Genomic DNA, 12,956 nt, shown 5'->3' with positions numbered 1-12,956 from the left:
GCTCCAAAACCTTCCAGAGATAAAGTTGCTCAACCCTGTCAAATGCTTTTCTGAAGTCTAATGAGGTGAGACCAAAGTCTGTGCCCAACGAACTAGACATCCAAAACCTCCCTGATTAAAGACATGTTGTCTATGATGACAACATGTTACCAGGCACACGCTAAATCTAATCCAGATTAATTACTTCATCCATCACGTATTTCAATCGGTTATCCAGAGCCTTGGACAAGATTTTATAATCTGAACAGAGGAGGGAGACTGGATGCCAGTTTTTAATGTCCTGAAGGTCCTTTCTTCAGCACCAGAGTAATCACGGCTCTGCTACAGCTCAGAGGCAGTCAGATTTTCAAAGCTTTGATTGAAAACCTCCGTAAGGTCTTGACCAAGTTAATTCCAGAAGGTTTTATAAAACTCCATAGGAAGATCATCAGTGCCTGGGGTTTTTCCTCCATCCTTCCCCTGCAGGGCAGCATACAGCTCCTCTAAAACCAGTAGCTCCTCTAGCTCAGGATGGTCATCTCTGGAGACTGTGAACAAACCCTCATAGAAACACTCAAACAGCTGTTCATTCTCCACATAATCTGTTTTGTACAGCTCAGAGTAGAACTGCACTGCCCATCTTCAGATTCCATGAGGTTCTGTGAGATCTTCTCTTTCAGCTGACCTTAAGGTGTGGATGTACCTACCCTGTACATTCTTCTCCAATCCTAAAAAAAAACTTGAATGGAGCGTCCATCTGGTTGATGCTCTGGAAATGTGAGTGGACCTGTGCTCCCTGAGCTTTAATGCCTATTAGGTCTGCTAACAAGGCTTTTTTTGGGGGGGGGGGGATTTGAGAGCTTCAATATGCCCTCAATTTCCTGTGGACTCAATTAACTCTTGGAGTTCCACTATCTCAATCTAGAGCTCTCAGTGATCTCGAAATGTTTCTCGTGACATTCAGAGTGTATTGTTGACAGAGCTGCTTATTTTAATCTTCCCACCCACGTGTAAATTAGGATCACACGATAGATTGGTGTTGAAATGTCAGTATCCACTCAGTTTTTTTTACTTTTGTAAAAAAAAAAAAAGCACCATGGACTATTAAAGAGTGATCACTAAAATATAGAGGTGAAATGCTACACATCTTAAAAACACTAAGATGATATTTGAAACAATAAAACCTATCTAGTCTAGCCAGGGAAACAAAATGTTCCCTTGCATGAGCCCAAGTTTACTGTCTGTCTTCACTGTGTAACATTCTCCAGACGTCCACTAAGTCATGTATTTTTATTACATTAATTGCTCTTTGAGAGGCAGCATGAGGTTCAACATGATTCCTGTCTAAAGAATAATTTTGAGTACAATTAAAATCACCTCCTAAAAAAAAAAATCATCTGCGCTAGAACTAGAAAAGGTGTCACTTTCAGTTTTTATAAACTGGACTCTATCTGAGCTGACATATGGCACATATACATTAATAAAAGTGAGTGTTAAACATTCAAAGTTGGCTCTGACCACCATCAGTCTTCCCTCTATCACTTTAAGTTCATAAGAAATCGCCATGAACTTTTAGCAGAAGAGAACAGCTACTTCTCCACTCACTGAGATTCTACTACTACTTTCGGCTGCTCCCGTTAGGGGTCGCCACAGCGGATCATCCGTTTCCATTTCTTCCTGTCTTCTGCGTCTTCCTCTGTCACACCAGCCACCTGCATGTCTTCCCTCACCACATCCATAAACCTCCTCTTTGGCCTTCCTCTTCTCCTCTTCCCTGGCAGCTCCATATTCAGCATCCTTCTCCCAATATACTCAGCATCTCTCCTCCACACATGTCCAAGCCATCTCAATCTTGCCTCTCTTGCTTTGTCTCCAAACCGTCCAACCTGAGCGGTCCCTCTAATATAATCGTTCCTAATCCTGTCCTTCTTCGTTACTCCCAGTGAAAATCTTAGCATCTTCAACTCTGCCACCTCCAGCTCCGCCTCCTGTCTTTTCGTCAGTGCCAATGTCTCCAAACCATATAACATAGCTGGTCTCACAACCATCTTGTAAACTTTCCCTTTAACTCTTGCTGGTACCCTTCTGTCGCAAATCACTCCTGACACTCTTCTCCACCCACTCCAACCTGTCTGCACTCTCTTTTTCACCTCTCTACTGCACTCCCCGTTACTTTGGACAGTTGACCCCAAGTATTTAAACTCAGATGTCTTTGTCACCTCCACTCCTTGTATCCTGACCATTCCACTGTCCTCTCTCTCATTCACGCATAGGTATTCCGTCTTGCTCCTACTGACTTTCATTCCTCTTCTCTCCAGTGCATACCTCCACCTCTCCAGGCTCTCCTCAACCTGCACCCTACTCTCACTACAGATCACAATGTCATCCGCGAACATCATCGTCCATGGAGACTCCTGCCTGATCTTGTCCGTCAACCTGTCCATCACCATTGCAAACAAGAAAGGGCTAAGAGCCGATCCTTGATGTAATCCCACCTCCACCTTGAACCCATCCGTCATTCCAACCGCACACCTCACCATTGTCACACTTCCCTCATACGTGTCCTGCACCACTCCTACATACTTCTCTGCAACTCCTGACTTCCTCATACAATACCACACCTCCTCTCTCGGTACTCTGTCATAAGCTTTCTCTAAATCTACAAAGACACAGTGCAACTCTTTCTGGCCTTCTCTATACTTCTCAATCAACATTCTCAAAGCAAACATCGCATCTGTGGTGCTCTTTCGTGGCATGAAACCATACTGCTGCTCGCTGATCGTCACCTCTCCTCTTAACCTAGCTGAGGTGACGATCACTCACTGAGATTAAACAGCCTAAAATGACTTCCCTGTCCCGATCTGACCTCCAGCCTGTTTCACTAGACTTGTCGCTGTGTGTGTCCTGGACAAACATCAAATAGACACTTTTCCGCTTCATCAGCTCATATACTAGCTGTATCCTTTTCCTGATGTTTCTAGCGCCATTTAAGTTTGATGAGCGAATTGTTAAATCATTCATTGAGGAAAAAAATTAAACAAAAAGGAAACAACCAGATAGCAAATATGGACTAACAAAAAGAAATCCCAAATTTAGCTTGAGTCTTCTCCATCTTCTTCAGTCAGCTCTTGCCTGAACTTCACCACTGTTTTCTGTAATCTGTAAATGTCCTGCTCAGTAAAACGTCATCCTTTAATCCTCACTTTTGATCTGACTGAGTTAAGAAAAGTCTTTTTATTTGGAAAGTAATTTTCCACTTTCACTCCTTTTGCATTCTTTGTTTTTTTGTAGAAACGGTTTTATTTTCTCAACCCCACAAGTATGTTCACTCAACCTGTCTGTATCAAAAACAAAAAAAATCTCGAGTCACACTCCACTAATTTTCCCCTCACAGTCTATTTCTGTTCTTCTTTGCTGACTGTTGTCTTCTTCGCTGTTGAACCACTATTGTTGAGTTCAATTTTTTTTTCTAATGAGTGACAGTCAGACTGCTCTTCTCATCTACCATATCTATATCTGCACATTCTGCCAGAATCTCCTCCCGTTCTACTGTCTTCTTTCTACCTCCTCCCCTTCAGTGTCTTCATCGCCACCATCTGTCTCACCGCTCTGTTGAGACTCACTTGTCTCCTCTCCTTCATCACTGATGACTTCATTGTTTAAAGTCTCTTTTTCTCCAACACCTTTATTTCCTTCCTCCCCTTTTCCACCATCACTATTGTTGTCCCCACCTGTCCCCTCCTTCGTTTCATTCATCTCAGGTCTGCCTTCTTGCTCCTTGTCTTTCTGTCCTGATGTTCCCTCTCCAGTAGTCCGAGCAGAAGCTTTTTGCCATGCACCAGCAGGTTTCTCTGGACAAACTGATCACATATCTCTACCACAGTCAAAGCATTTCATATCTTATAACATAGCAAATCCATCAATTCTCAGCTGAAAAGACAAGTTTAACTCCTCGTTGCTGTTGTTCAGAATTATGAATAACTGTCTGCTGTGAGACACCACGTTTTAAGTGAAGGAGACTTACAACCAGACAGGATTTTTTTAAATTGGGCCCACTATTTTACCGTGTCTGGAAAAGCTCTATTTCCAAAACTTCTCTGGTGAATTGGGGGGACATAGGAGAGAATCACCTTCCTAGTCGGTGAAGCCAGAGGCAGCACCGTTTGCTTCTGGCTTCACATGGCATTCATTACAGTGCCATTTTTGATGACGGCGTTAGCCTTCTCTACTTTATCCACAAAAATCGCCACCGCTCCATTCATTCTGGCCACAGATTTAACACTGTCGGCCCCGACAACCTCCGTCACCACTAACCCACACTCCCCCACCAAACAGGAGAAACTCACCCCATGTTCCCGCTTCCATTCCCAGCATGCTCTCAGAGAGAGACAGAGAGAGAGAGGCGGGGGGGGGGGTGGACTTCTGGCCTTCTGTACTAGGAAGTTGTTAGATGTGTATGCACACACATACATCTTTTTTGTTGTACATGTGTACTTTATTTTTACATATTAGAATTCTCGTTTTTATGATCATCTAAAATGTATTTATGAAAGCTTTTGCAGTACAGATGTACATGTTGTCCCCCCACCAAAGCACTTTGAAACTCAAATTGAAAAGGGGGAGACAAAGAGAAGCACGCAAAATGGAGTTAGTCTTTTTTGACTTCTAATAACTTGTGTGTGTGTTTGCATGGTGCAGGACCTACTTTCTCACATGCTCCATGTGGACCCTCACCAGCGCTACACGGCAGAACAGGTCCTAAAGCACGCCTGGATCACCTGCAGAGACACGCTTCCGCACTTCCAGCTCACACGCCATGACGCGCCACACTTGGTCAAGGTATGACACCTTACTGTATGTACAAAAAAAAGAAAATACTTGAAGTGTAAAGAGACAAAAAGGGAGAAGTTTCAGTCAAGTGTGTGGTACACAGCTGAGACATTTACCTACGCACACCTGATGTAAGTACAGTAGCTGTATTGATTTAAATGAAAAGAGATGCGTAAATAAAACCCACGCCTGGTGTAGACCAGCGATAAGAAGGGTATGCAAATACTTGATGACCCATTTACTTTATGTGCAGCGTGGTGATCACGGGCTAAATTGATAAATACACCTACGTATCACCAGCTTGTATGAGAAATGTGTTGGCTTACAGCATTGCTGCTGCACTTAATGGGCACATCACTGATGTTAGCTGCGTGGAGCTGTGTACTGTGTGGGTTTTTTTTTCCCTCATTTTGCACGCATGTCCTTCATCAGTAGAGTAACCAAGGCTGTCATTTTGATGGTTTTGGATTTTCAAAGTTTAATAACTTTGGGGGGGGGGGGAGATACAGCCCTGCTGCTCCCTGAATGCTCCTAAAATTGCATATATTTGCATTAAAAGGAGTTTTAGATCGATTGCATGAAAAAAAATTTATAAGATCTTATAAGTTATAAATTAAAAAAGTTAAAACTATGGTCCGCGGTGGCGTAGCGGTCTAAGCATCGGCTTGGTGTCGATGCAGTTGCCCACTGGGGACTGGGGTTCGCGCCCCGGTCTCGTCAGATCCGACTATGGCCGGACTCGATGAAGCAGCAATCATTGGCAACGCTGTCTTCGGGAGGGGGGCGGAGTCGGCTTGTGTTCGTCATGTGAATGCGTCTCTGTGTGTGTCGGAAAAACAGTGGTTCGGCTTGGATTCGCCTTGTCACGAAAGTGAGGAGGCGCTTTCCTTCGAGACTGCCGGCCGGAGAGATGCAGTTGGCGAACGCATGCAATACGAGGGTGGGTGTTTGAATTAAAATAGGGATCAATTGGCCACTAAATTGGGAGAAAAAAGGGAAAAATCAGAAATAAATTTATAAAAAAAAAAAAAAAGTTAAAACAACCATGAGCGGTCAAAAAGACTGCTCGTAATTTGCGCGTCATCATGTACGTCATGTCATTTTTTATGATGTGTTGGTCGTGTCATTTTCTTCGCGAAGTTCATTGCTCAGTCCTAGAAACACATTGGTGTTCTGCAGTGCAGAGAAATATTCTTAACTTGGTTTTTGATTATTGCCAACATGGCTGGTTACAGACGCCATTTCAGATGCACCATGACTACCACCCAGGCGTTGCAGTATTTACAGGCGTTGGACAGCGGCCATTTTAAATTGTTTGAAAAATAGGGTTATTAAAATGTTAATTTTGGTGTCAGTCGTTTCCTAACAGACATACTAACATATGCAATGCATTAATAGCTCAATTGGGTATTTATCTTGACAGAATATAGAGTTTAAAAACCGGGGGTCATTTTGACCACCCATGGTCATCTTAGGGAGGAGTGAAATCCTGATCGTTCTAGTGTTGCGTTTGCACTGGCGTTGCATGTGGTGCATTCTTAACAGCCGTTCCATCTGTACTGAGATTAATTCCTCCAGCCCGGCCGCGTGGTAATAAAATAAACTTGACTTGTTATTTTAAAGACAAGTGGACACTTTAGTGAGTGTTGCTTTGTAGATTCTTATTTTATTTATTTCCTTTTTTTTTTTAAGAAAGAGACTCATTGGAAAAGCATCCAAGGCAGTTTCTTTTCTGACTTCATTGTGTTTGTTGGTGTACATTGGCAAAATGCCACAGATTAGCGGCTGAGACAAGCTCCATTTTCTTGTCCCCAGGCACAGGGTTAATTAATATTCACTGGTCCAGACAGACCTGTCTGAGGTCGTAAAGGTAATAGGAATGATTTTAGGGGATTTCAAGGTCACTCTTAATGCCGTCAGTCTTGTTGAAGGGGAACTACATTTCTATTGTGCTGTTGCACAGGGAGCCATGGCTGCCACCTATTCAGCACTGAGCCAGAAGACAAGCCAGCCAGTGTTGGAGCCCGTGGCAGCGTCCAGCCTAGCCCAGAGACGCGGTATGAAGAAACTCACCTCAACGGACATGTAGACTGAAACGCCCACCCACCCACCCACCCACCCACACACACATACACACACACACGCAAATACAAGCAGAAAAGCTTTTCCCCTAACTCTGACCTCACTCTTGTTAGCTTACACAGACACACATCTACAACAACCCTATTGTCTCCTAATCGTCTTTTTTTAACCCCCCCCCCCCCCGTCACACACACACACACACACACACACACACACACACACTGGACAAGGCTACCTGATAATGAGGATGTTGGCTGCAGAGGAAGAAGGGAGCTCTCATATCTGGGGAGAGACAGACTTGTATTTATTTCCACTGCTTTCATATGCACTTGCCCCCCCACCCCCATCCTCCTCCTCCTCCTCCTCCTCCTCACCTTTCGTTCTCTCCTCCTCTCTTTATCTGAGGAGGAGTCACACCAGCTAATGTTCTCCTTCACTGTGACTGGCTGATTTGAAGCTGCTTCGGTAAACTGTGCCCCCACCCCAACCACCCTCTCTCTTATGCTCTTCATCTCCTCTCCCGCTCTCCTCATCCTCTCCTCCTTGGTTCTCTTTTCTTCCTTCCTTTACTCTTTTGGCCTCATCGCCTCTTTTATCCTCCCAAGTGAAATTATGTTTTTTTTTTTTTTTTGTGAGAGTATTGGCACAGTGATATTGGTTCTATGGTGGAGGGAGACTGCCACTGTATTCTTGTAGGAGAGGCCCCGAGCTCAAGTCATGCACATATGGACAGAGGAATGGTTTTTTCTTTCTAGTTTGTTCTTTTCTTTTCTTTTTTCGAGCCGGGTTGTGACACGCCTCCCTCCAGCTGGATGAAAATCCTCTGCCTTCGCTTTCGCTCACCATACATGCATGTATGCACAGACCTGTATATCTCCTCTCCCAAAATTTGCAGTTTGACTCCCTCACTATGTGATGCTGACAAAACAAAAAAAAAATTTTGTCCAGAGGTCAAAGGTGAAGGAATCTGGCAATGATGACTTAAGAGTTTAATAATAATAAAATAAAGGTGAAGAATTGGGAGGGGGGGGTCTCTGGGAAAGGGGGGGTTGGAACGGACCTCATCAAACCAGAGAAGCTGAATTAAAAAAAAAAAAAAGAAGAAGATCCCTGAATCATTTCCATGGATATCTCTTTGAAAAGACATTGTGGAAATTGTACCATATTGTATTTATTTCATTTAATTTTTAAGATTCTATTTTTCTTTGAAGTTCTGTATATATTGGCATTAAAGATCATTATTGACATGCATCCACCGCGGCCTGAGTTGTCTTTGTTTTACCCGGGGGGATAAATAACAGATAAGCAGAAGAGCCCGGCTAATGGCAGAGAATATATTTTCCTTGTTACTGAATGAAAGTTTTGAGTTGAAACTGAGTGACGCAGAGAGGAGGGATCACCTTTCTTCACCCGGAGGTTGTACTCTCGATCTTGATTATTGCAGAACCTACTAAGGTGTCAGTGAGCAAGGTATTGAGTTCCTGATGGCTCCAGAGGCCTTGTTCTGTGGGCTTAGCCTACAGTCTGGCCTCCCTGTGCACTAGCTCAAATGAAAATCATGAGGGTTCCCAAAAAAAAAAACCCAAATGCCTAAACCATTTAACCTCTGCTCCCATGAAGATATAGATGACAAAAAAAATACCTATATATACATACACACACACACACACATGTATATATATATATATATATATACACTCACCGGCCACTTTATTAGGCACACCTGTCAAACTGCTCGTTAACGCAAACTTCTAATCAGCCAATCACATGGCAGCAACTCAATGCATTTAGGCATGTAGACATGGTCAAGACGATCTGCTGCAGTTCAAACCGAGCATCAGAATGGGGAAGAAAGGTGATTTAAGTGACTTTGAACGTGGCATGGTTGTTGGTGCCAGACGGGCTGGTCTGAGTATTTCAGAAACTGCTGATCTACTGGGATTTTCACGCACAACCATCTCTAGGGTTTACAGAGAATGGTCCGAAAAAGAGAAACTATCCAGTGAGCGGCAGTTCTGTGGGCGAAAATGCCTTGTTGATGCCAGAGGTCAGAGGAGAATGGCCAGACTGGTTCGAGCTGATAGAAAGGCAAAAGTAACTCAAATAACCACTCATTACAACCGAGGTATGCAGAAGAGCATCTCTGAACGCACAACACGTCGAACCTTGAGGCAGATGGGCTACAGCAGCAGAAGACCACACCGGGTGCCACTCCTGTCAGCTAAGAACAGGAAACTGAGGCTACAATTCGCACAGGCTCACCAAAATTGGACAATAGAAGATTGGAAAAACGTTGCCTGGTCTGATAAGTCTCGATTTCTGCTGCGACATTCGGATGGTAGGGTCAGAATTTGGCGTCAACAACATGAAAGCATGGATCCATCCTGCCTTGTATCAACGGTTCAGGCTGGTGGTGGTGGTGTAATGGTGTGGGGGATATTTTCTTGGCACACTTTGGGCCCCTTAGTACCAATTGAGCATCGTGTCAACCCCACAGCCTACCCGAGTATTGTTGCTGACCATGTCCATCCCTTTATGACCACAGTGTTCCCATCTTCTGATGGCTACTTCCAGCAGGATAACTCGCCATGTCATAAAGCTCGAATCATCTCAGACTGGTTTCTTGAACATGACAATGAGTTCACTGTACTCAAATGGCCTCCACAGTCACCAGATCTCAATCCAATAGAGCATTTTTGGGATGTGGTGGACCGGGAGATTCGCATCATGGATGTGCAGCCGACAAATCTGCAGCAACTGCGTGATGCTATCATGTCAATATGGACCAAACTCTCTGAGGAATGTTTCCAGTACCTTGTTGAATCTATGCCACGAAGGATTAAGGCAGTTCTGAAGGCAAAAGGGGGTCCAACCCGGTACTAGCAAGGTGTACCTAATAAAGTGGCCAGTGAGTGTATACTGCTCAAAAAAATAAAGGGAACACCTAAAAACACAACATAGACCTCGATGAATGAAATATTTCAGCTGAAAATCTTTATTTATTAGACAGAGGAATGTGTTTAGAGCAAAATAACCTAAGAATGATCAATGGAAATCAAAATCATTAGCCCATTAAGGTCTGGATTCAGAATCATACTCAAAATCAAAGTGGAAAATGAGAACATAGGCTGATCCAACTTTTGTGGAAATTCCTCAAGACGATTCAAAATGAGGCTCAGTAGTGTGTGTGGCCTCCACGTGCCTGTATGCACTCCCTACAACGTCTGGGCATGCTCCTGATGAGACGACGGATGGTCTCCTGAGGGATCTCCTCCCAGACCTGGATCAGGGCATCGGTCAACTCCTGGACAGTCTGTGGAGCGACATCGCGTTGGCGGATGGTACGAGACATGATGTCCCAGAGGTGCTCGATTGGATTCAGGTCTGGGGAACGTGCAGGCCAGTCGATAGCATCAATGCCCTCGACATACAGGAACTGCTGACACACTCTGGCCACATGAGGACGAGCATTGTCATGCATGAGCAGGAACCCAGGGCCCACTGCACCAGCATATGGTCTGACAATGGGTCTGAGGATCTCATCCCGGTACCTAATGGCAGTCATGGTACCTCTGGCTAGCACGTAGAGGTCTGTGCGGCCCTCCAAGGATATGCCTCCCCAGACCATCACTGACCCACCGCCAAACCGGTCATGCTGGAGGATGTTGCAGGCAGCAGAACGTTCTCCACAGCGTCTCCAGACTCTCTCACGTCTGTCACATGTGTTCAGTGTGAACCTGCTCTCATTTGTGAAGAGCACAGGGCGCCAATTGCGAATCTGCCAACCAAGATGTTCTCTGGCAAAGGTCAATCGGGCTGCACGGTGTTGGGCTGTGAGCACAGGCCCCAATTGTGGACGTCGGGCCCTCATACCATCCTCATGCATTCTGTTTCTCACTGTTTGAGCAGAAACCTGCACATTAGTGGCCTGTTGAAGGTCGTTTTGTAGGGCTCCGGCAGTGCTCCTCCTGTTCCTCCTTGCACAAAGGACCAGATAGCGGTCCTGCTGCGGGGTTGTTGTCCTCCTGCGGCCCCCTCCACGTCTCCTGGTGTACTGGCCTGTCTCCTGGTACCTCCTCCATGCTCTGGACACTGTGCTGGGAGACACATCAAAGCTTCTTGCCACAGCACGCATTGATGTGCCATCCTGGATGAGCTGCACTACCTGAGCAACTTCTGTAGGTTGCAGATACCGCCTCATGCCACCTCTAGTGGTGCGGGCACTAGCAAAATGAAAAACTAACCAAAGATCGGCCAGAAAAAGATGAGGACAGGCAAATGGTCTGTGGCCACCACCTGCAAATCCATTCCTTTTATAGGGGTTGTCTTGCAAATTGTCTAATTTCCACCTGGTGGAAATTAGACAATTTACCAAAAGGTGAAATTGATTCACAAATCAGTGTTGCTTCCTAACTGGACAGGTTGATATCTCAAAAGTGTGATTGACTTGGAGCTACATTGCATTGCTTATGTGTTCCCTTTATTTTTTTGAGCAGTGTAGTATAAACCAGTGAGTCAAGTACATTCTTTATGAGACAGTGCAAGCCTGTTTCATGCCATAAGTAATCATCAGCTATCAATAAAGGTACTCGGGAAAGAACATACCATTTACTGCCTCGTCATGCACATCACGTGCACAACGTCCAATGGGGAAGGGAGAGGTGCGACATTCAAAACTTCAAAAACACGTGATCGCTAACGGTCCAATGGAGGGGGGGGGGCGATATTTGTCTATTGGCGTGATTTATTTACAGTTACAAAATACATAGGTGCTTATATCTATGTCTGCAACTGCTGGCCAATTCATTCCTGTTATTCAATGCAGACATTTCTGGTTTGCAAATGATAAAATATTTTTCAGGTAGATGTAGGTTGCACATTTTACTACTGGTTGAGTATGCTTTGTTCTTTGAGAGGATTTTCCAGGTGGTTGAATAATTAATGTTTCTGTCTGCCAATGACCAGACATAATGGCTTAAAGATGTTATATTATTTAAATGGTTGTTTCTAAAGCTACACGTGCATTAAACCTCTTTTTGAATGTTCCCTCTGTTAGACTGACGTATGTCTCTGTTTTGTCATTGTCATCTCTCGTCACCGTAGCTTGGTAGATAACTCCTTTCGTCTGACATTTTCTTTCGAGGGTGCATGAGTTGTTCACATGGCAGTTGCAGTTGGGGGAGTCCGATTGTGATGAAGGTGTCATTGATTTGTTCATTATTCTTGTGGGACGATATTAGTTGTTGAATGTTAGGCATGCAGCTGTAACTAATTTTGATGGTGTTCCTATTGAATATCTTCCCCAGTTGATGGTCCGGGACAAAGCACTTATCCAAAAGTTCAAAAAACTGCTTACTGATGTTTGTGGCCACGGTGTCACTGTAGGGTAGGTTGTACCAGGTGATGTTTCGTTTCCTGCTATGTTTGTTGATTTGCTGGCAGTCAGTATTTAATGGTGGGTTGTACTTGAGTTTAACATTGTAGCCGCTCTTTTGTAATGCATCTTGGTATGGGGGTGTAGCTGAGAGTCTTCTATAAATGCTTTCTGGGATGTTCTTCAAGATGGAGGGTGGGTGGTTGCTTTCTCTATGGACATACTGCAGCGTGTTGTTGGGCTTAATGTATGGCTTGTATGTGCCGTTCCTAAGAACCACTGAGGTGTCCAGAAAGTCAATTTGTCATTTGTTTGTTTCAATAGTGATTTTTAGCCCATTGTTTGACAATATTTTGCAGATTGTTTTCTTAATTTGCTTGACCTCTCTTGGTGTTTTGCTACAAATTGCTAGCCCATCATCCCTATAGATTCCAACATTTATTTCCAGGTCCTGTAGTTGAGATAACAAATATATTCCAATTAGTTCACAAGTTTCCGCCCCGTTGAAGCTGCCCATGGTTACGTCAAATTTGCTATTACCTTTTTTCTGCCATGGGTTTCCATTGTGGTACAAAAGTGATTCCTTTGCCAGGTATATAATGTCTCTGTCTTGCTCTGTCTTGCTCTGTGTGTTTTGCGGCAAAATCAACGGCTTTGGATAGTAACTCTTTGCTTAGAATACCCTCCATAA

General features: G+C 44.2%; 1 protein-coding gene across 1 annotated transcript in view; it reads left to right on the top strand.

Annotated features, from left to right (window-relative positions):
• Positions 1 to 7,053, top strand: part of rps6kal (ribosomal protein S6 kinase a, like) — a 32,376-nt gene extending 25,323 nt beyond the window's left edge. Inside the window, exons 21-22 of the mRNA XM_056281718.1 lie at positions 4,678 to 4,818; positions 6,773 to 7,053. Of these exons, the coding sequence (XP_056137693.1) occupies positions 4,678 to 4,818; positions 6,773 to 6,898 (267 nt within the window). The 3' untranslated portion in view covers positions 6,899 to 7,053. The remainder of the gene's footprint in view (positions 1 to 4,677; positions 4,819 to 6,772) is intronic.
• Positions 7,054 to 12,956: the final 5,903 nt, after the last annotated feature.

Source organism: Lampris incognitus, chromosome 1 (genome assembly GCF_029633865.1).
Source record: "Lampris incognitus isolate fLamInc1 chromosome 1, fLamInc1.hap2, whole genome shotgun sequence".
NCBI lineage: Eukaryota > Metazoa > Chordata > Actinopteri > Lampriformes > Lampridae > Lampris > Lampris incognitus.
The sequence above is the reverse complement of the archived record's forward strand: the minus strand, read 5'-3'. Positions and strand labels throughout refer to the sequence as shown.